General features: G+C 41.4%; 1 protein-coding gene across 1 annotated transcript in view; it reads right to left on the minus strand.

The window, feature by feature from the left end:
• Positions 1-23,925, minus strand: part of Elk (Eag-like K[+] channel) — an 826,503-nt gene that overhangs the window by 690,168 nt on the left and 112,410 nt on the right. The window contains exon 2 of the mRNA XM_068226348.1: positions 23,134-23,310. Coding sequence (XP_068082449.1) covers positions 23,134-23,310 — 177 coding nt within the window. The remainder of the gene's footprint in view (positions 1-23,133; positions 23,311-23,925) is intronic.

The following is a 23,925-nucleotide window of genomic DNA, read 5'->3' on the forward strand; positions in this document are numbered from 1 at the left end:
CGGTAGCTGACTTCATTCTTACAGAATACTGCTGATCGCAACTGTGAACTCACTGCATTACCTTCGCTGCACCTTGATTCAATCTCACTTACTCTACTCCCATCCTGCCAGGATACACATCCTAAATACTAGAAATTTTCTACCTTGTTCCAGCTCTGTATTCCCAACTTGACATTACATTCTCTGACAGTTCTTACGTATTGACATCAGTCTCGTCTTGGAATGGCTAATTTTCATATCATACTCATTGCACAATCTGCCATTAAAACAGAGTAGTCGGCATACGCCAAACTGAACACTACATTTTCACCTAACTGAATCCTTCCCTGTCACTTAATACCTTCCAGTAGGTGATTCACGTAAACTACGAACATCAAAGTCAAAAGATTACAGACGTATCTAACCCCTGTAAGTACTGCGCCCTTTTGTCGTAATTCAATGGGTGCAGTACCTTGAACAAAGAACTCATTCTACCATAATTCTCACTGCAGCCCAATTGCCAACATAAATGTCTTTGATTGCCTTTAATAATATACGCTTATTTTCCCCCAGCATGGCAAACATCTCTTCCCTCGGTACTCTGTTATATACCTTCTCTAAGTCTACGACACGTAAACACGTTTATTCTTCTTATAACATTTTTTAATTACTGGCACATATTGAGAATCCGATCCTGACAGGCCCTCTGTGGTCTGAAGCCACACTGGTTTTCATCCAACTTACACTTAACCACTGATCGCACCCCCACTTCCAAGATGCCAGCGAACACCTTGTCTGGTATAGAGATCAATGAAATACCCCGATAATTGTTGCAATCCTTCCTGTTCCCTTGCTTATAGATTGGACGAAAGCAGTAATTGCACCTATCGGAGGGTACCTCACTAACATTCCATGCTATTCTTATTACCTTAGGAAGACATTTCATCCCTGCCTTCCCAATATATTTCACCATTTCAGGTCTAAATTCATCTATTCTTGCTGCTTTATGACAATGCAGTTTATTTACCATCCTTTCCACTTCCTCAGGCGTAATTTCACCAACATCATTGTCCTCCTCCCGATGAACTCTGGTATTTGCGATGTCACTAGAAAGATTTCTTTTAACGTTCAGAAGATTTTCAAAATATTCCTTCCACCTGTCCAGTGATTCCCTGGGATCTATGAGTTCATCTGATTTACACAAAACACCATTTCCCTTTTCCCTTGCTTTCTAAGATTCTTTATTACTGTCCAGAAAGTTTTCCGTATTGCTTGACCAAACCTTTCGAGGTTATTATCAAAATCTTCCCACAACTTCGTTTTGGATGTTACAACTATTTGTTTCGCACTGTTTCTTTCATCTACGTACAATTCTCTGTCTGCACCAGTCCTTGTTTGGTGCCATTTCTGATATGCCTCAGCTCTCACTTCGTAATTCCACCAAGATGTGTGACTTTTTCCATTTTTACACACAGTTGTTCCTAGGCATTCCCTTGCCTGTTTCTACTACATCATCCCTGTATGCCACCCATTCCCTTTCTATACCCTGAACCTGCTTACTGTCCGTTGTTTGGAACTCTTCAATAATCATATCATATCATATCATATCATATCATATCATATCATATCATATCATATCATATCATATCATATCATATCATATCATATCATATCATACCTCATCCTAGAGATTTTCTACCCTTGTTCGTCTCTATTCTGGGCCTAGAGATAGTTCACTACAGATTAGATGGTGGTCCATATCATTAAAAACTCCCCGGAAAACCCGCACATTCTTTACAGATTTCCTTTATTCAAATTTGGTTAAGATATTGTCTGTTATGCATCTGGCGCCGCTGCCCTCCGATGTGTAGCGGTGAATGACCTTATACTTTAAGAATATATCCCTATCTGGTAATCCCATACTAGCACAGAAGTCCAGTACATGCTTCCGATTCCTATTAGCCTAGATATCTTACCTACATTTACCCATCACCTTCCCATATCCTTCCATTCTATTTCCAACTCTCACACTGAAATTGGCCATTAGCACTACCTGTCCTTGCCTTTGACTCTGACTACGATGTCACTCAATGATTCATAAAACTTGTCGACTTCCTCCTCATCTGCACCCTCACAGGGTGAATTCACAGAGAGAATACTAGTCCTGATTCCTCCAACTGCTAAATCTACCCGCATCATTCGCTCATTTACATGCCTAACAGCAACTACGTTGCGTGCAATAATATTCCTGCTGAACAGTCCTAACCCACACTCTGCCCTTCCGTTTTTAACACCCATTAAGAACACTTAATAATCTCCTATCTCTTTCTCGTTACCTCCCCTTACCCGAATATCATTAATTCCTAACACATCCAGGTGCATCCTCTTTGCTGACTCGGCCAGTTCTATCTTCCATAAGCCCCATTTATATTGATAGTTCCTCATCAGATTCCATGTTGTTTGCCAAGTTGTTTCCAAACAGTCCCTCACCTGTTCAATGGAAGGGAGACTCCCTTAATCCCATAGATCCGAGGCTTGCTTAAAATGTTCTGAGTGTGCTCAGTGAAAATGTTTGAAGCAAGATGTTGCCCTACTTGCACATAGTCCAATGAGGGTAAAACTTCCGTACCCGGTGTGCAAAAGTGAGGTTAGAGATCCAACATGCCGCGGCTCGGGCGACGTCACGTAACACTCGGCAGGCTTGCCAACTTATGCATTCTTAGTGGCAAGACCATTGGACTGGATTGGTTAGGTCCGGAGTGACAAGACCATTGGGCTGGATGGGTTAGGGTAGGTTGTTAGGGTAGGTTGGTGACAAAACAATATTGGTCTGGATACGTTAGGGTAGATTTGTGACTAGACCATTGGCCTGGGGCAAGTAAAGTTGGTCTGGAGGCGTAAGCCTCCAGGTTAGAAGCCGCGAAGCGGCCCTTAGGCCTCTAGTATCCCGCGTGACACCTTCATTGGTCTGGATAGGTTAGGGTAGGTTAGTGACAAAACAACTGGTCTGGATACGTTAGGGTAGGTTAGTGACAAAACAATTGGTCTCGTATGTTTGAAATTCGTGGTTCTTTTACTTTTAGCGAATATGGCGGCCCTGTACTTGCACACGATGCGAGCTCTGTCGGATACATTAAGAAGCTTATCCGGCGAATAGGAACACATCGCGAACATTGGCCGGCCAATGGGAACACAGCACATGGTCGCAATTGGCTGATTTACACAGTCTCGGTTTTAATTCTTCTATATAAATAAGAATTCTTCTTCGGGAGGGTTGGTGGGTTTATGGCATGCATAAAGGAAGGATCTCTCCATTCTGCTACTTAAGGTATCGTTGCACATCATTTTTATATGATTTTTATCATCCCTAAGTCTGCACACCGGGTATAGAAGCGGCACCCAAGTGAGGACCACTTCTCTAGCGGGTTAGGGACCACAGGTGGATTGTATAGTCCTAGCCGCCTGAGCACAACGTGGGCCATGATTGAGAATATATCCGACATGCCCTTTCCCATTTCATAGCATTTGGTATCCCAATTCTCAGGACCACTTACTAGGCCACTCAGGCGTTGGCCATGGTTCATAAGGCTCGAAGTACTGTCTCTGCAAATATTCACACATTGGGAACATAAGATAGCGTGCATTATATGTTTAAGCTGCACTAAGTTCTCAAGTATTATGACACTAAAATGATACTAATAATAATATGAAGGGAATGGAGGAGGATAAGTTATCTAGGAAAATAATGTACTTGGCCATGGAGGGTAAAAGTAGTAGAAATCAAGATGATGTTGGATAGACTCAGTTTCTAATGATTTAAAAGTAAGAGTTATGGAAATAAATGAGGTCATAGTGTTAGTTACAAATAGATTATTGTGGCAGCATTTAATATATTCACAGAGGATTGCAGACTGAACTTTGAAAGGCATAACAGTTTGTAACGAAGATGCATACAGTATATGTATAAAATAATACAAGTCCACAAATTTATTCAACTACCTTGAGTGTCACGTGCTCGTGAAAATGTCAAGTTCGTAAGTTACACTACGGATTGCACACTTCGTAACTCGCACTACTCATCGGTTATGTGAACAGAGTTGTCTTGGTAGTCCTTTTTCACCTCAGCAGCTAAGCTGGCTAGCGAGAAGGAACGGAGTGAATGCACTGCTCACCAGGCTTTTAAATAGCTAGACAGTGAGTCACTTGAGTCATCGCTTGTCCATTTTGCATCAGCTTTCGTATTTCTTTTCATATGAGCCATACGATTCCTATAATTGTGTTGCACAGCTGTGAGCTTGCATCGGGAGATAGTGGGTTCGAACCCTACTGTCGGCAGCCCTGAAGATGGTTTTCCGTGGTTTCCCATTTTCACACCAGGAAAATGCTGGGGCTGTACCTAAATTAAGGCCACGGCCTTTTTCCTTCCTAGCCCATCGCCGCCATAAGACCTATCTATGTCCGTGCGACGTAAAGCCAATTATCAAAAGTTAATAAATTATAATATATATTTCTAGTGTGTATGCATGCAGTGATTAATGGAGAAACCATCATTCTCACACTATGTAAGAATTCGAGGAAGGGGGCCCAACCTTTTTTTTTTTTTTTTTTTTTTGCGTGGGGACCCGTCGTTTCTTAGTTATGCCACTGGTTCCAGCCCACATTGGTATGTGGTTCTGAAACCTGGAAACGGTCAGACAACATGGGAATAAAATTAAAGCCTTGGAAATTAAATATCTGAGCCGAGTAGTAAACACACAAATACAAAAACGAGAGAGAGAGAGAGAGAGAGAGAGAGAGAGAGAGAGAGAGAGAGAGTTCAGAATAGAGCTAAAAGGCAGGAATTCGCGGTGACATCAGCAGCTGATAAATGTTCGATGATAAGAAATAGTGGTATGCATGGCCACCTCGTGCTTATGGATAAAGAACGGAAACCGAAGGAATTATTTCACGTCAAGCTAGAATGTCTGCGGCAAGAATGGGAACGGATGGTCTAGTACACAATAATAATAATAATAATAATAATAATAATAATAATAATAATAATAATAATAATAATAATAATTGCTTCTTGTCTAAAATATTTTAAGATGTACTCTCGGTTATAGTCTGTAAAACATCACGATCTTACAATTTTCGGCAATTATGCACAGCCCGGTTATCACTTTTCACTTATCACTTAGCAAAAATTGATTACGCTATTTTATTTGTGGTCAACATGTGAAGGTGGTAACTGCACTCAGTATTTATAGCCTAATCATTTTACATTTTAAAATTAAGTGAGCACATACTGTACATATAAGCACTGTGGTAGAGTCTCATTTTGCTGATGAGCTTACAGTAAATTCCACACTGGTTAAAGAGGCTGATTACTGCCTTCTCGCTTCCTCTCCTTGGTTTTCGTGTCGGTCGCCAGACGTCTTCATTTCAGAAATCATGAATTCTCGTAATCCACAGGTTTGAAAATTCTTAGCGAGGGCCAACCAACTTGATGAACATAAGATTTGCTACTGTATTCCCATGCAGTGATGCTCTTGTTGGAGTCATGATCAAGTTCATTTGTGAGAAGCCTCTTTCACATTCAATTGTCGAAATTGGATGCTGCTCATAGTGTTAATAAGGGGCAGGAGAGACTTTGGGCATTTCTTCTCAGCAAGATATTCATGGAAACCTCTTAAGATTTGTCTTTCGTGGAGCCTAAAATGTTTACAAAAGTTTGTTATTTTTGCTTCTCCATAAGTTACATCAAGATTTTCCGGCTGAGTGGTAGTGTTAAAACTGTAGCCAATTCTGGGATTTCAATGTCTTCTGATGCTAAAAGGCGGCTCACCATACGCCAGCCCAGGCACTCATAGAACTTCACAGCATCAATATTATTCCATTTATTTCTTGCTCCTTTCTCGAGATTCACGCCTTCTGCTTCTGCTTCCATGGCTTCAGTGTAGTACGGGCCATGTTTTGTCTTTATTTCCGAAAACACCGTAATTTCCTGGCATATCTTCTTATGGGCCGAATAAATTGTAATGTCACGACCTTGCAAGTCAACACTAAGTTCTCCCAACTCCTGAAGGGCATGACACATCATCAATGCAAGGCCTAAGTTGGCATTGGTTATGCGTTTAAGGAGTCTTCCATACATGGCTTCTTCAATTGTGTCTCTTTTTGGATAATCTTTGGCATTTTTGAAATGTGCCATTAAAACTTAAAATTTCCACACAGCTGAGACTGCTCTAAAGCTGTAGAAGCAACGCATCTCGTACCTAGAACCCTTACAAATTTTAAGGATTACGGTTTTAAGTTCCTCCGCGTGAGCTTTTAATTCCCTGTATACAGTTTATCAAGGACATATTTGAAGTGGTTTACATGTGAGTGGAAATCTTAACTCACAACATCACCTACGGAAAGCTCTAGCCTGCGATGGGAACAATGTCAGAACAAAACTTTGGGGAACTGTTGCTTTATTAATTACACCCTTCTTCTTTACCACCATTACTGCAGCCCCATCAGTTGAGACCGTAACAAGATTCTCTTTCAGAAATTCATAACTGAACCCCAGTGCTCCCAAATAAGTCATCAGTGCACTAAATATACCTCCAGCAGTGACATCTCGTAATTTGATCATTCCAAAAACACGTTGGTTGGCTGATCCATATTAGGAAGTGTTGCATTCAGGTACACTATCAGTGATGACAGCTGACTTAGAGTGGTACTTTCACCGGGCGAGTTGGCCGTGCGGTTAGGGGCGCGCAGCTGTGAGCTCGCATCCAGGAGATAGTGGGTTCGAATTCCACTGTCGGCAGTTCTGAAGACGGTTTACCGTGGTTTCCCATTTTCACACCAGGCAAATGCTGGGGTTGTACCTTAATTAAGGCCATGGCCGCTTCCTTCCCATTCCTAGGCCTTTCCTGTCTCATCGTCGCCATAAGACCTATCTGTGTCGGTGCGACGTAAAAAAAATAACAAAAAAAAAGTAGCTTCCTTCCCACTTCTAGCGGTACTTTCATCTATATGGAGGGCAATTTTGCTATTCCTATGCACTATCATGCTTGTACCTTATTTCTAATTTTTGTCGCGATATGAGAAACAATACTTATGCATGCCTTAGTTGAATGAAGTATGCCATTCAACTCTTGCACGTTAATTCCAGTTTCGAAATCGTGTAAGGCTTGATTTTTCTTAACTACTTTATAAGCATTGACAGTTATTTCCTTTTCTTTTTCGAAAGCCTTAGTGCAAGCAGTTTCCAAGGTTGTCAGTTTTGCTGTTTTTATTATTTGAACTACAGCCTGATGACCGAAATCTTTTTATGTTTAAACATTTCCTTGCGGAGAGAAAACATTTGCTGGAATTTATTTTCAGGTCCACCAGTTGCACAAATAGAAACTGAAACTCACTGCTGTGAATTGTTCATACCTCGTGATGTGCTTTCAGTCCACAAGTCGCTAACTTGTTTAAAAGTTTTGTAGCCAAGTTCCTTATTTTTTTTATCACCAACCATTCGTACTTACTGCTAAATAGTTTGTTATTTTCTTCACCCTTCGTAAATAACAACATACAAAATAAGAACTTAAATCGCCACCAAACTCTAACTTACGTGCTTGTAAGAACGAAACTTCCTTTTTCACGATTGTCAGAGTATGTACCGTCAAAGCGTTTCTGTTCAGGTGTTCAGATTACCAACACAGTCTAATACTTTCTTTGCCTTCTTTAAAGTTACACACACCGAGCTTGATAGCTGCAGTCGCTTAAGTGCGGCCAGTATCCAGTATTCGGGAGATAGTAGGTTCGAACCCCACTGTCGGCAGCCCTGAAGATGGTTTTCCGTGGTTTCCCATTTTCACACCAGGCAAATGCTGGGGCTGTACATTAATTAAGGCCACGGCCGCTTCCTTCCCACTCCTAGCCCCTTCCTCTCCCATCGTCGCCATAAGACCTATCTGTGTCGGTGCGACGTAAAGCAACTAGCAAAAAAAAAAAAAAAGTTACACACGCCGTTAAGACATTCAAAATCTAATCATGAAAGTCACGCCGCTTTTCAATGCAAACCACACAACGAATTACACTCAAGAAAATTGAAAAGCACCGGTATCACATCAGACAAAAGCCAGCGATATTAAGTACCTAGATCAACTGTACAGCCAACATACGGCACTAAAATACTTATTTTTTGCCTAAACGAATAAAATTTCTTCCAACAAGGCAGCAATTACAAAGCTTTAGTTGAACAGATAATAATAATAATTATGGTCTAATGTTTCGAACCTGCTGCTTAGTGCAGAAATGCCGACCAAGAGAAACTGATTCGATAGGTCGATTTAAGTGGAAGATAACTCGAAATCTTCAGCTGTTGTGAACAGCGCGTTGACGCCGGCTGATCGATGAACTTTCAGGTCGGAATTTATACTTGCCTGACTAGGTAGGAATGTTCCAATATTTTTCCTTATACAGTCTTCAAATGTTTGTGGGGTACGCATACCGCCGCGTTCCCCCTGAAAATAATAATAATAATTGTACCGGGCGGTACACCTCCACGCCGCTAATTCAAACTTTGCGCCAGTTGAAACTCCCCTACTGGAGGAAGTCTGAACTTTATCGAATGTGTTAATTTTCAAGTTTCTCAGAAGATGTCACTACTTGGAAATTTTGAAGTTTCTGAACTGGATCGTTTTCGATGTATTTTTGTTTTGCCTGTAGTAAGAAGTGTGAACATTTTCTTCTAGAGGACACTACTGAAGAACTACAATTGTGCACCCTGGTGCGAAATGAAAGAACTATGTTTTTGGAGAAAATTTGAATTTATAAGTTTGTTCTTTGTTAAATTTCTTGCAGTCATGGTTTAAGTTGGCAATATTAACCCTTTCTTTCCCCTTGTTTTGAATTTAGCCAATCCCGAATTTCTCGAATTAATTTTCCACCAATAATGTGTTTCTTCTTCATCTTGTGTAGGGGTTTTTTGGTTAACCAATAAAATGCTTGTGGGAGGGTGTTCTCATTCCTGAAACGCCTCGAACTTTCCGCGAGAGTATATAAACTGCTGATTTTAGGGTCTCTGCGCCACTTCAGTAACATCTTTCAGTGTGTAAAGTACGTAGCAGGGGGCGGGAAGCGCCTCTTTCTTCGGGCAACAGTACATCCACAAGGTAATGGCCGTTTAATAACTTTTTTTGCTAGCTCAGCAGTTTAACTCTCGGGACAGGTCCGAAGCCTTTTTACCATGTAACTTCCCTTAAAATGTAAAAACACTTGGTATCAATTCTATCTTTTTAAACTACAAATCGGGATAGAGAGTGCTTAACCCTCTCGAGCTCCCACTCATATTGCATTGAGGTGAACTTATTTTCACAACCTTTCTTCCTTAACGTAATGTAAATTGTTCCTTCTATAAGTCACCTCTTTAGTATGGGATTAGCCCTTACATTAGCGGCCTAGAGCCAGATTAGGTTTTAAACAAAATGTATTAGGAGTGCAAGATCGCCTCCTCTCAAATTGGTATTTTAGAGGCCAGTTAATTATCCTGTTTCTTTACTTAATAGGCCTCAGTAGGTCGGGTATTTTTACCCCTGTGTATAGGTCCTTGGAGGACAGCTTGAACGTGGAGTTTGGTGTGGCCTTTGATAGGCTTAAATTTTGAGAGCACGTTGCTCTTTCTTGAAAATTGTGTTTTCTGCGCGCCTCGAGGAGGCTTTACTGTGTAATTTGGAGCAAGTGCTCCTGGGCATGAATGGGGTTTTCTGCCCCTCTGTTGAAACTTGTTTTGGGGTAAAGCTGGGCTAATTGCTCAAGAATTGTGTGTTCGGGGCTCGAAGCCCGAATCCTGTAAATACTGCAATTGTACTTTGTTGCCTTGCTACTCTGTACCTGCCATGCTTGTTATTTCTTGATTTTGAAAAGAAAATATAATCTTGTTAAATTTTATCTTAACTTTAATTTCGTAGTTTGAGACCCGTTCACCCCCGCACCTTCTTTCACCTCTGCTGTTCCACAGATACCTCGGAATAATAATAATAATAATAATAATAATAATAATAATAATAATAATAATAATAATAATAATAATAATAATACTTCGCTTATTCATAATAAGAGCCTTAATGGAATCCTCTATCAACCAAAAGATGAAACTGATACTACATGAAGTTAGACCTTTAATCGGAAGATGTCACTACTGAAATATTGAGTAATTGTGTTATTGTGAAGTTTCCTAAACTGATTGAATTTCTTTTGTTTCGCTATACATCAAGAAGTTTGGACATTTCCCCACAGATGACACTACCAAATACTCTGATCATGTACTCTGGTGCAAGGTGGAAGAACTTTAAAGAAGTTTCGTATTTCTAGGTTTTCATAAATGAATCTATGTTCATTTATTTTTGGGTTTGCAACACTTCTTTTTCTTTCGGCCAGTTTTGAATCTGGCCAATCATGAATTTTTGTAATTTTCAACCAATCCCGCATTTCTTGTTCACTTTGAATTAGCCAATAAAATTTGAGAGGGTGTGTCCGGATTAGTCCTGAAATCACTCGAACCTTCCCTGAGGGTATAAAAGTTGCGGCTTTTCTAGTTTCCTGGCCAATTGTTCGTCGTCTTTCTGAGTGTGTGTGTTAAGGCAGGAGGCGGGGCGCCCCTTTCTTCGGCCTGCAGAACATCTACCAGGTAATGGCCACGTAAATTCAATCTTTCTTGCTGTTTCCGCATTTCTTTCCGAGGGGAAGGTCAGAATTTCTAACTATGTAACCGTTTTGAATGTAAACTTCTTCCTTTTCATGTAAAATTTCATAAAGTCTTTAACTGGAAATCGGGGATAGAGAGTGAGTTACCCTCTCCAAATCCCCTTCATCTTGGTTTGAGGTGACTACGTTTTCGCAACCTTTCGTTCCTGTAATATGTCAAAGTTATTTCCATGCGAGCCACCTCAGTAGTTTGGGACTAGCCCCAGTTTCATCGGCCGAGAGCCCTATAAGTTTTTAGTATTTCATTATCTGGGAGCGCAGTGTAGGCCTCCATTCAGGTTGTGTTCGGGCCATTTATTTATCCTGTTCTTTTTCCGCAAAGGCCCAGTAGGTTGGGTACTAGATACCCATGCGTAAAACTATTTCCATTTGTAATTCGTGCCTTATGAGGCCAGAGTGTGTAAGATTGTGATGGGATGTTGCCTCGAGTAGGCGGTAAGAAATCGAGAGCATGTAAGCTCTTTTCAAAGTTTGGTAATAGTGAAGGATGCCTCTGGAAGGCTAGATATTGTAATTCTGTGAGCAAGTGCTCTTGAATTAGGGGATTTCTGCCCTTGACTAAATTATTCATTTTGTAAATTTTGTAAACTTAACCTTGTAACTCAGAAATTATAAATTGAGGGCTTGAAGCCCAAAATTATTATAGTTCTGAATCTTGGATTTTTCCAAGTCTCGTTTCAAGATTGGCATTGTACCTGATATTTCATTGTTATTTTACCGAGTGGAAATTTGTTAAGTTTTTTTATATTGAAAGAAATATAACCTTTGTTAAAGTTTTAATTCAATTCTTGATACTGTAGTTAGACCCATTCAAGCCCGCACCTTCTTTCATCTCTGTGTTCTACAGATACTCCGGAATAATAATAATAATAATAATAATAATAATAATAATAATAATAATAATAATAATAATAATAATATAAAAAAATAAGGTTCCCAGAAGGAAACCGTAATTTAATTTCATCGATTGCGTAATTTTATAACATTTAAGCTCATTAAGTCTTCAGGATTTTTCAATCGTGAAGTTACCAGCGTTTCGCCCCAGTGTAGCAGTGGGCTCATCAGTTGGAATGTTGCACCTTTCCAAGACTCTGGCGCTCGTGCGCCACTGAGACACCACTGCAAGCCTCCTATGTAGGACAATCCCATCGTCGCCGTAAGACCTATCTGTGTCGATGCGACGTAAAGCAACTAGCAACAAAAAGTAGCTTCCTTCCCACTCCTAGCGCTTTCCTATCCCATCGCAGCCATGACCTATCTGTGTCGGAGCGACGTAACGCAAATTGCAAAAGAAAACCTATTCATTTGTAACGGCTAACACTCTTATGTATCCTGTTCGACAGCTGCTCAGATTAGTTGGCGAGGCACTCGTCTCCCGTACTAGAGCCTAGACGTGACGATATCTTGCCATTTAAATACAGTAGCACAGTGAAACATGCCTAAATGGCCACTTGCACTTAGCGGCCACCTCAATAAATGGCCATTTTTCTTTGGAACCGATTAACTTTCACATAAAGACTCTATTAATATTCCCTCCTTTAAGCGGCCACCTCACACAACGGTCACCAGCCAGACATATTTCACAAAATGATCAGAATGAAAGGACCGGTCAGAACCACTCCGAATAATTTGTTCATCCCTGAGCCAGACATCAGTAATAAAGTCGACATTTTTCTCATATAGAACTTACTGTACTTTCTCTTTTCTGGGGTAAGCGTACAATACGTCCCGTCCTTCTTCCACATGTTCTTTTCTCCGTAGTCTACGAGTAAACGAAGTTGTACATTACGCGCGACAGTGAATGGGATGGCATGTTTGAACAAGCCGACAATATACGAACGAAGTTTTTAAAAAATACGTTTGGAATAATGCTTGAATAGGATATACTGCTTGTTACGCTTATTGGCAGTTCGGAGATTGAGTTGATATGTCGTTTTGTATTCAGTCCGTGAATGTGTAAGGTACAATGTGTGATAATTCCGCGTTGTTTTAACATTGAAGGGGAGGTAAAAAGCGATTTTCGAAAACAAGAAATGACTTTCTGTGAGGAAACTTCCCAAAATTGCCAAAATGCACCAGGGAACAAGTGAATAACACAACCTAGAACTCCACGTTTAGATTAACAATACAGAGATAATAATGTCTTGCACCTGAATTGACTTTTAGAGTCTTTTAAAATGTGTGCCGCTAAAAAGAGCAGTGGAAAAATTACAAAATAAACCACACTGAAATATGCTATTGTAAATCAAGTGAATTAAGAAAATGTAATTATACAGTGCATTTAAAATACGTCGCACCGACGCGGAGAGGTTAATAATAATAATAATAATAATAATAATAATAATAATAATAATAATAATAATAATAATAATAATGTTCATGTTTTTACGTCCCACTAACTATTTTTGACGGTTTTCGGAGACGCCGAGGTGCCCAAATTTTGTCCTATAGGAGTTCTTTTACGTGCCAGTAAATCTACCGACACGAAGCTGACGTATTTGAGCACCTTGAAATACCACAGAACTGAGCCAGGATCGAACCTGCCAAGACGAGGTCAGAAGACCAGCGCCTCAACAGTCTGAGCCACTCAGCTCGGCACAGGTATGTCTTACGGCGAAGACGTGATAGCAGGGGAAAAGAAAAGGAAAGGGGGTATTGTGCTATAATCGTTTAATATAGGCGGACATATTGTTTTACTTTAATTTACATCATTTGTGTAAAGTGTCAACTGGTGAAAGCATAATGTATGTTACTTCTGATGTGCTATGGGTCCTACTGTTGCTAATCATGCGATGATACAGGCCTGTTTCTCGATTCCAAAATTTCGTTACCTTAATTTAGCGCCCACATCCATATTTTCGGAAGAACAACTGGTGGTCGCTTTAGACAAGTTTCACATTTAAGATTTAATTTTCACTGCACACTTCCAGCACCTGGACTGAAAGGGACTACTAAACAAAAACTGCAAGGAAGATTTTCTCACTGCCTCTAAGCCTTCCATTCTCTGTTCAATAATTTAAAAAGAGTGTAAAATTCAAATTCTAAATTCTACATGTAACTTTCTCGTTTATAATTCTTCCTCTGATTTTTCTGGTTTCATTGCAGTCCCTTAAAGATGTGCCACGTCCGTATCTTTATTGCATAAATTCACTGATCTTCCTTACTTTCTTTTCATTTGACATCATTTTTATATGAACCTACAAAAGTATTACAATGCACAGAAGTTCTGCTATCCAGCTAAATTGGTAAAAAGAATTTAATTAAAAGGAAGGATACGGGGGATGGGAGAGAGCGAGATTCTCTCATTGGCTTTGCTGCTAGTTTTCCAGCCGGATGGCGAGGTTCGAATCCTCGGTCGATTCTGGGTTGTACTGTATTTTCCCCCTGAAAATTCACGTGCATCAGGAAGGGCATCCCGCCTTAAACCACCGACTAAAGCCAAAATGAGCCCGGGTGGTTCCGGCGACCCCATAAACACCTGAGATAAGCCGAAAAAAGTTAATGAAGGGGAAGGGTCTTCCAAATCCCTCAAACCGTACAATAATATTGTGTACGATAGCTGAGGATGTAATCAGAAAGAGTGACGACCTAACACAACCACGTACGATTTTGGATTGATAAGACGCTTCGTGTACAATTACGATTATTTTCTCTGAGTCTAGGGGCTGCCTGGCCGAGGCGGTAAAGGCGTGCTCGGTTCCCCCGGAAGGACGTGGGTTCGAATCCCCGTCAGGAAGTCGTAAAATTTAAGAAACGAGATTTCCACTTCCGGAGGTGCATATGGCCCTGAGGTTCACTCAGCCTACACCAAAAATGAGTACCAGGTTAATTCCTGGGGGCAAAGGCGGCCGGACCTAGAGCTAACCACTCTACCCCATCACGTGCCGAGGTGAACAATGGTGGAAGCCTTTACCTTCCACTCCTCCAAGGGCCTTCATGGCCTGTACGGAGGCAAATTTGCTTTGCTTTGATTTGATTTGCTTTGCTTTCTCTTAGTCCAAAAGTACACATATTGGGCTGACACTGACGGAGTTTCGTTGTACAGTAGATTGCCGGACTTGCCCATTGAAATGAAATGGCGTATGGCTTTTAGTGCTGGGAGTGTCCGAGGACACTTGTGAATGTTGATAGCTTTGCACTTGATATAAAAAGCCCACTGTCTTGAGCTCAAGCACTGATTAACACTAAAATTATATATACTATATTTTAAAAGCTATTCAAAATGAGTTAAACTATTTAACTTTTACAAAAATGTATTAAAACCAAAAAAGCACGTCCAGAATGGTGTCTTCTACCCTCGGAACTGGTAGATGGTTGACGAAAATGTTAAAGGATAGTGAGGGTATGAACGTGCGCTGAAAATCTTCGCCTCAGTGTGTTAGATATGCCTAAACTAACCTCTTCATGGGTGCAGTATTCTTGTATCTGTCTTTTCGCACAGCCAGAACAAGACGTGGTTTTGACATAAATCTCCGTCTGTGAGAATATGGGTGGTTACTATTGTGATGTGTTGTGTGAATATGAAGAAAAATATGTTGAGACTAACACAAACACCCAGTCACCAAGCTGTAGGAATTAACCATACATCGTTAAAATCTCCGGCCCAGCCGTGAATTAAACCCGGGTCCCTCTGAACAGAAGTAAATACGTTGAGCATTCAACCAAGGAGTCGGACGTGTTGCTGATTATTTTGGAAAAAGAACTAAGCGAAGATATGACAAACGCTTCTGCGGTGTAGAGATTGGTGTGATAAGCTGCCACCCCCGGAGGTCCGGGTTCGATTCCCGGCTCTGCCACGAAACTTGAAAAACGTGGTACGAGGGGTGGAACGGGGTCCACTCAGCCTCGGGAGGTCAACTGATTAGAGGGGGTTCGATTCTTCTCTCAGCCATCCTCGAAGTGGTTTTCCGTGATTTCCCACTTCTCCTCCAGGCAAATGCCGTGATGGTACCTAACTTAAGGCCACGGTCACTTCCTTCCCTCCTCCTTGTCTATCCATTTCGATCTTCCCATCCCCTCACAAGGCCCCTGTTCAGCATAGCAGGTGAGGCCGCTTGGGCGAGGTACTTGTCCTAGTCCCCATTTGTATCCCCCGACCCAAATTCTCATGCTCTAGGACACTACCCTTGAGGCGGCAGAGGTGGGATCCCTCGCTGATTCCGAGGGAAAAGCCAACCCTGGAGGGTAAATGGATCAAGAAAGAAATAATGATTTGCTGTGTATATATGATAACACGAAGGAATGTGGCATATTCTCCCCCTTAATGTTCGTGCAAAAATCGAAAGTATCTCCTGTTCTAGTTTTAATGATAGGGCAGATGACCGCGATATTAGGCCATTAAAAATACAGTCATCGCCACAGCCAGAATGTAAAAAAATCCAGTAGGTCAAATGGATTTTAAAATAAAATCAGGAACCTAAGATATAGGGAACTCGGCTTTCAGTTTTCATTTTGTAGAATGTTCGTTTAAGTTGTACACAGCTCGGTCTATCGACTGTTTTTTATTTGCTTTCGTACTGTTAATAAATCATATCAACAAAGGACTGCTTCTGACCAAACACAATCAACAATCAGATCCATCACGCTGCTATTGATAAACCACATTTCTTCCGATATATGTTCCTAGATACTGGACTTTTTTATATTGATACAATATGTTTACAGGTAACAAGAATCATACACTCAAAATCATACACTTAAAACATAATCATAAACACAGTTCAAAATTTTCCATAAAAGCAGTTACTTCACAAACAAAAGTGCAATATTAGAGACACAAATACGGGTAAAATATCACATAATTTCAGTATCATGCTTGAGACACTGCAAAGAATAACATTGAAAGCTATTACGTTTGCAATTCAACTAACATGCACGATAAACTACATGAACGTTAATTAAAGATATTTGTAAAATTATCGTCCTTAACATGTCAAACTAAAACTTTCTAAATACAGTAAATGAATAGCCATAATCTGCAACAATGCTGGTAAATACCTATTGTTTACTACTTACTGCATATATAAATGCTGCTTGTTTTGTCTTTTCATTTTTTATTGTAATTTTACAGCCAGCTACTAAGAACTCTACCATGACAACCCTGGAGTATGTGGATCTAAACACCAATGTAAACTAAACCCTTATTTCTACCAGAAATGAACAATGATCTTGATCCTGAGATGGCATTATGTAGAAATTCTCTGGCTGATTTATTTATTCACTGCACGTTATTTCATCCTTTTTCGTGGTTGTCGTGTTGTTATGCATGGGGCAAATGAATGTAAGTTCCAAATCTAAACCAAATATAAATTATGTACAACAAAGTTTTATAATATAATGGCCAGAGTTAATGTTCCGTGGAATGAAGCCGATGTACCATATCAGTAAGCTCTTTTGCATAATGGCACCAGTTGCTTCTGAAATGAACTTTCATTATGATTGCTGACGAATTCTTAATTCTTTTGCTAAGTTCTATCAGAATGCAGGTGCTGAAATTTGTGCAGATAATCTAATATCAGTGAAGAAGCGTGAAATTGGGGGTTCCAACAGCGTTTATTCACTTCGACTTGTTAACATTTTACACTGATCTCGAATACAAAAATTTAGGTCTTCCGATTTTACAAGTCGCTGTGAATTGGGCCTGAGCAGGAAACATGCGTAGCTACACTTGCACCGTCGAGTCTATCCCTGTGACTAAGTGAAAAATAGGACCATTAACTTGATTCACAATAAACGACCATAAAAACTGAACACTGAGTTACCCACATCCGTCACACGGGCCTGCCGCTGCGGCTCGTTGTCAGTGAAAGGGGCAATATATCAAAACATTATCAGGAAATAAACACATTAGACAAAAGTAATCTCAACCTCGTTCGGAAATAGCGCCAGAGACAAGCAGAAATATGCTCATTTATACGTACAGTTTTACACCAAACCACCTTACAAATTCTTCTTCACACCTAAGCGTATCCTCCCAGTTCTCTCTTTTCTTTGACATAAATTTGTCTTTGGGCTGAAGATCATCCGAAAATTTGCGTGACATGACATGACGCGAATTTTTTAACGGAACTGACGTCACACTAGCAACTGATTTTGAGAGGTGCGTATGCTGTAGATTTGTATAAAAAAAAAGGAACTCTGATACCCATCTCTAGGAAATGATGCAAATGAACCGTTCGTTATCAATATTTGAGTTTCATTTATTGAAATATATTCATGACATTAGCTTTTCGCAAGGGGAAAAGTTTACATCTTAAAAGTATTCTCCAGGTGAGGCTCTAACTCACAACCCCGGCATCTCTCGGCTACCAACATACAAGTACCAATTGCGCCACTGCGGAACCCACTCGTTGCTTGTTACCGCAAACATAATAGCGGAAACTCTCCAAAATGCATAGCTTTCCGAAGTGACAGCGCCACTAATGCTATCCAGCGGCTCGGGGTCGTCTGCTCCTGTTCACTGCTATGACATAATACCTGAATCAGGGATCTCGAAATTTCATTTGTATCCGAAAACGCATTTCTGTACTGTTTTAAACAAATTATGGAACCGATTTTCAAGTATAAAATATTTTATGTTTTTTTATTCGTCGCACCGACAGAGATAGGTCTTACGGCGACGATGGAATAGAACAGGACTAGGAGTGGGAAGGTAGCAGCCATGGCCTTAATTAAGGCACAGCCCCAGCATTTGCCTGGTATAAAAATGGGAAACCACGGGAAACCATCTTTAGTGTGGTTCGAACCCACTATCTACCGAATTTCCCAATTCTGAAATTTTCGGCATATTTCTTTTTGCAAGTTGCTTTACGTCGCACCAACACAGATGGGTCTTATGGCGATGATGGGACAGGAAAGGGTCGTGGCCTTAATTAAGGTACAGCTCCAGCATTTACCTGGTGTGAAAATGGAAAACCACGGAAGACCATCTTCAGGGCTGCCGACAGTGGGGTCGAACCCACTATCTCCCGAATACTGGATACTGGCCGCACTTAAGCGACTGCAGCTATCGCGCTCGGTCGGCATGAGTTTTGTTAATGTCTTATGAGATACGATGGAACCACATTCAGCGCTGGAATTCGAAATTCTAGATGTTAAGGGTTTTAAGAGTATCACTGCTACTGTTTGAGCTATTCCAATGAATGGGCTTAGAGGAGAGAAGTACAGGACCAACGAATTTAGAAGAGATAGGCGGAGTGGGTCGGTTTGACAGACTTCTTTGTTGGCAGTCCAATGGTTATTATTATTATTATTAATCATCAGTCATCACAATACTTCACCAGGTTTGTACTTCTAGAGAAACAGAACGAGAACCTATTTGTAAGCACGTTCCCCAAGGCGGTAAACTGGAGCTGTAGGTTACACTGTCTGCACATCACCACACGATATGATCATCTTCTAGCATTTTTCCAATTTATTTGGGTCGGCACTTGATGTGGATCTGGTAATATTTTACGGCCGGATGCCCTTCCTGATGCCACCACCGTAGGGAGGGATGTACAGTATTCGCTATTATGTGTTTCTGCGGTGGTTGGTAGTCTAGTGTGTTGATTATAGATGGCGAGAAGTGTATTAAGACGAACAAAACATCTCAGTCTCCAAGACGGATTAACTAACCTTACGAAGTTAAAATCTCCGATCCAGCCGAGAATCGAACACGGGACCCTCTGAATCATACGACAATATGCTGACCATTCAGCCAAGAAGCCGGACCAGCACACAAGATGATAACGATAATTCTTCTTCTACTTCTGAATCTGTTTACCTTCCAGGGTCGGTTTTTCCCTCGGACTCACAGAGGGATCACACCTCTACTGCATCAAGGGCAGTGTCCTGGAGCTTCAGACTCTGGGTCGGGGGATACAACTGGGGAGGATGACCAGTACCTCGCCCAGGCGGCCTCACCTGCTATGCTGAACGGGATCCTTGCAGGGGGATGGGAAGATTGGAAGGGATAGGCAAGGAAGAGGGAAGGAAGCGGCCGTGGCCTTAAGTTTGCCACCATCCCGGCATTTGCTGGGAGGAGAAGTGGGAAACCACGTAAAACCACTTCCAGGATGGCTGAGGTGGGAATCGAATCCACCTCTACTCAGCTGACCTCCCGAGGCTGAGTGGACCCCGTTCCAGCCCTCGTACCACTTTTCAAATTTCGTGGCAGAGCCGGGAATCGAACCTGGGCCTCCGGGGGTGGCAGCTAATCACACTAACCACTACACCACAGAGGCGGACGATAACGATAATTAAATGATGATATTAGTTTTACGATCCAGTAATTAGGTTCACGCCGAGGTACCAGAAATTATGTCACACAGGCGTACAATCTATCGACAGGAGACTGGCATATTTGAGCACCTTCAGTACCACAGGAATAAGCCGGGATCGAACCTGTCAACTTGCGCTCAGAGAAACATCCATGCCCTCTGAGTTACTCAACCCGTAATTTTTAAGAGTTAATCATATTTTATTTCTATTTGCTTTACGTCGCACCGACACAGATATGTCTTACGGCGACGATAGGATAGGAAAGGCCTAGGAATTGGAAGGAAGCGGCCGTGGCCTTAATTAATGTACAGCCCCGGCATTTGCCTGGTGTGAAAATGGGAAACCACGGAAAACCATCTTCAGGGCTGCCCGACAGTGGGGCTCGAATCCACTATCTCCCGATTACTGGATACTGGCCGCACTTAAGCGACTGCAGCTATCGAGCTCGGTAATCATATTATTAAGACGAAGTACCACGTTATCGTTAGCAGAGGAAAATAATTCCAGTATATTCATTCCCTTATGATATGATTATGTTTTACAATAGCTGTTAGGAAAACACTGTGTTAATAGCAATATAAAGTACAAATTAATATTCCCAATATAATTTCTTACTTGTTCCGAAAAATACGCGGTTTCACATTCCGAGCAAGTGCATCTATGTTCCAATTAGGGGCGCGTGCTGAGAAAGTTTAATTAAGGTACAGCCTGATGTGAAAATGGAAAACCACAGAAAACCATCTTCAGGGCTGCTGACCGTGAAGTTGAACACACATCCCGAATGCAAACTAATAGCTGCACGCCTCGAAATGTGTAGCCAACTCGCTTGGTAAATATAAGTTAGAAGATAATCAGTGCTGGAAGCTTTGGAAAATATTCCCAGACTGCTGATCACAACGATGAGACGTTTCGGTGTAAGGGTGTAGGGGTAGCGCGCTTGCCTCTTACCCGGAGGCACCGGGTTCGATTCCCGGCCAGGTCAGGGATTTTTACCTGGACCTGAGGGCTGGTTCGAGGTCCACTCAGCCTACGTGATTAGAACTGAGGAGCTATCTGACGGTGAGATAGCAGCCCCGGTCTCGAAAGCCAAGAATAACGGCCGAGAGGATTCGTCGTGCTGACCACACGACACCTCGTAATCTGCAGGCCTTCGGGCTGAGCAGCGGTCGCTTGGTAGGCCAAGGCCCTTCAAGGGCTGTAGTGCCATGGGGTTTGGTTTGGTTTGGTTTGGTTTTATGTACCCCTGTACCAGATATCAATTATGTATTTACTTATTTTCCCTACAGACTTCAGATCATTATCACAGAGAACTGTCATCCTCAGTAACTCAGGAGTCTGCGGAAGGATAATCATAAAAACAAATGTGCGTAAAATGACAGATCTTTAAATCCAATTTATACTCCCTCTCACACTTGAACCAACAAGGATAGCACAGTGCACTTAAGCACTGATGAATGTCAACCAAACTCGAACTTAGAAAACAGGCTGGTTTGGATTATAGTGATCGTTGAAATCGATTCCTCAGATCCAAGAAAATGCAATTACAGAGCTGGCAGATTTATTTACAATTTCCTGACTATTTACTCAAATATGCATAGGCCTGTAGCCTATTCAGACACGTGTGCATATTGGAATTGAAATACAGTATCTCAGCAACAAGAGTTATCAGACAGCTGTAACACATACAGCAGTCTATGTAGACGGAGCAGATGATAATACCGTCTTTAACACCTACATTAAATCAAAAGTAACAACTTCTTCTGAAGTTCAAGGTCGCGATAACGGAGATAGGCTTTGGATGGCACTCGGAAAGGACTGGGAAGATAGTGATCATGATATGAATTTAGGCACAGTCCCGGTGTTTGATGGGGAAACGGGAAACCATACAAATTAATTTCGGAACTGTCGATGGTGGAGTCGAATCTACCACCTCTCGAATAAAAGTTTATAGCTAAAGGACTCGTATCAATAAATGATTTTTCGACCTAACTGTGGTATGCAAATACACAAATTAAAGATAGAATTTCTTTCTTATTTGCGGGTTAGAGAAGAGAAAGTAGTAAACATCAAACTAAAATATAGCAGAGCGCTACCCCAATAACTTATGGACAGATTACGACAGCGAGCTGGTAGCAAGAAATTACATCGAACCACAGTCTAATATAACAGTCGCGAAGCTCTGATGATATGTTTCATCCGAGGCGACTACAGCGCTCCAAGCGGCGAAGTAGAGGCAACTTTCTAGCAGACAACAGGAAACGAATTATCACTACAGTCTAAAATGGTCGTAACTTCTGAACCATTCATGCAAATAATGTCCTGACAAGGTTATTGTAATACTTATGAAATAGTGGAGGAGGTCAAACAATTTATTTCGATGAGGAGTTCAAGGATAATATCGAAATATTTATTTAATCTTAAGGAGTTATTTTTCTTTAGCGCGGACTATAACATAAAATCGCTTTTAGAGGGCAACCGGTTCGAAAGAAGTATATACCATCGCGGACTTTTTTTTGTAGAGGTTCCTATGCTCTACAATTCGTACGCTTACACTTGGGGTCTATCGTTGACGGTTCAGGCAGCGTAAGCCAAGAAAGCAAGTGACCGACCGACCGACATCGAACCTGCCAAGTTGGTCTAAGAAGGCCAGCGCTCTACCATGGTGGGTCACTTGCTTTCTTGGCTTACGCTGCCTGAACCGTCAACGATAGACCCCAAGTGTAAGCGTACGAATTGTAGAGCATAAAAACTCTACAAAAAAGTCCGCGATGGTATATACCTATTTCGAACCGGTTGGCTTTTAGAAGCGATTTTATGTTATAGTCGGCGGTGAAAAACATAACTCCTCATGATTAAATAAATATTTCGATATTATCCTCTAACTCCTCATCGAAATAAATTGTTTGACCTCCTCCACTATTTCATAAGGATTACAATAACCTTGTCCGGACATTATTTGCATGAATGGTTCAGAAGTTATGACCATTTTAGACTGTGATGGTAATTCGTTCCCTGTTGTCTGCTAGTAACCTCGCCGCTAGAGGTGCTAGTGTCGATCCAGCAGTTAAGTGGATGAACCTTCCTCTTATTACAGCTTCGCGACTGTATATATTAGACTGTGATCGAACACCAAGACGTCGACACGAAGGTGCAAGCTTAACTTACCACTACCACTACCAGAGGCGATGCTGCTGGCATGTGCAGAGGTGCGAGATAACTCACATATCTGAAGTTCCGCCATCTTGGTGTGAGTGATGTCTTTGTGTGAGACGAGGAACAACACAACCTCTCGCTTCTCATTCTTGATGGGTACGATATCCAGTAGACACCAGAATGGTGAACCTGCAATTATAAAGAAATGGGCATCCATTAAAAAAATAATGTCTCTGGAGGTGATCATATGCAAAGTACATGGGGTTTTTAATAAGATAATGTGCCATTTCACAAGTTTAATTTCATGTCAAATTCTAGCATTTCTAGACCATTGATACCCCTAACGGTCGTTAGACGGCGTTTCAGTACAGTCACTATCTCAGTATCATTTGTAAGATGACCAGGCTGGCGGAAATGTAGTCAAGCGCTGTAAAAAAAAAAAAAAAAAAAAAAAAAGAATGTCGTATGGCTTTTAGTGCCGGGAGTGTCCGAGGACAAGTTCGGCTCGCCAGATATAGGTCTTTTGAATTGGCACCCGTAGGCGACTGGCGCGTCGTGACGAGGATGAAATGATGATGGTGGTGAAGACGACACATACACCCAGCCCTCTTGTCAGCGGAATTAACCAATTATGGTTAAAATTCCCGATCCTGCCGGGAATCGAACCCGGGACCCCTCTGACCAAAGGCCAGCACACTAACCATTTAGCCATGGAGCCGGACAGTCAAACCCTGTGTTGTGATCCGATGTGCGTATCTTAAGTGCTTATCAACCACGGAATGAAATTAATCGAAAACAGTGTGG

The sequence above is a fragment of the Anabrus simplex genome, chromosome 2, assembly GCF_040414725.1.
Source record: "Anabrus simplex isolate iqAnaSimp1 chromosome 2, ASM4041472v1, whole genome shotgun sequence".
Taxonomy (NCBI): domain Eukaryota; kingdom Metazoa; phylum Arthropoda; class Insecta; order Orthoptera; family Tettigoniidae; genus Anabrus; species Anabrus simplex.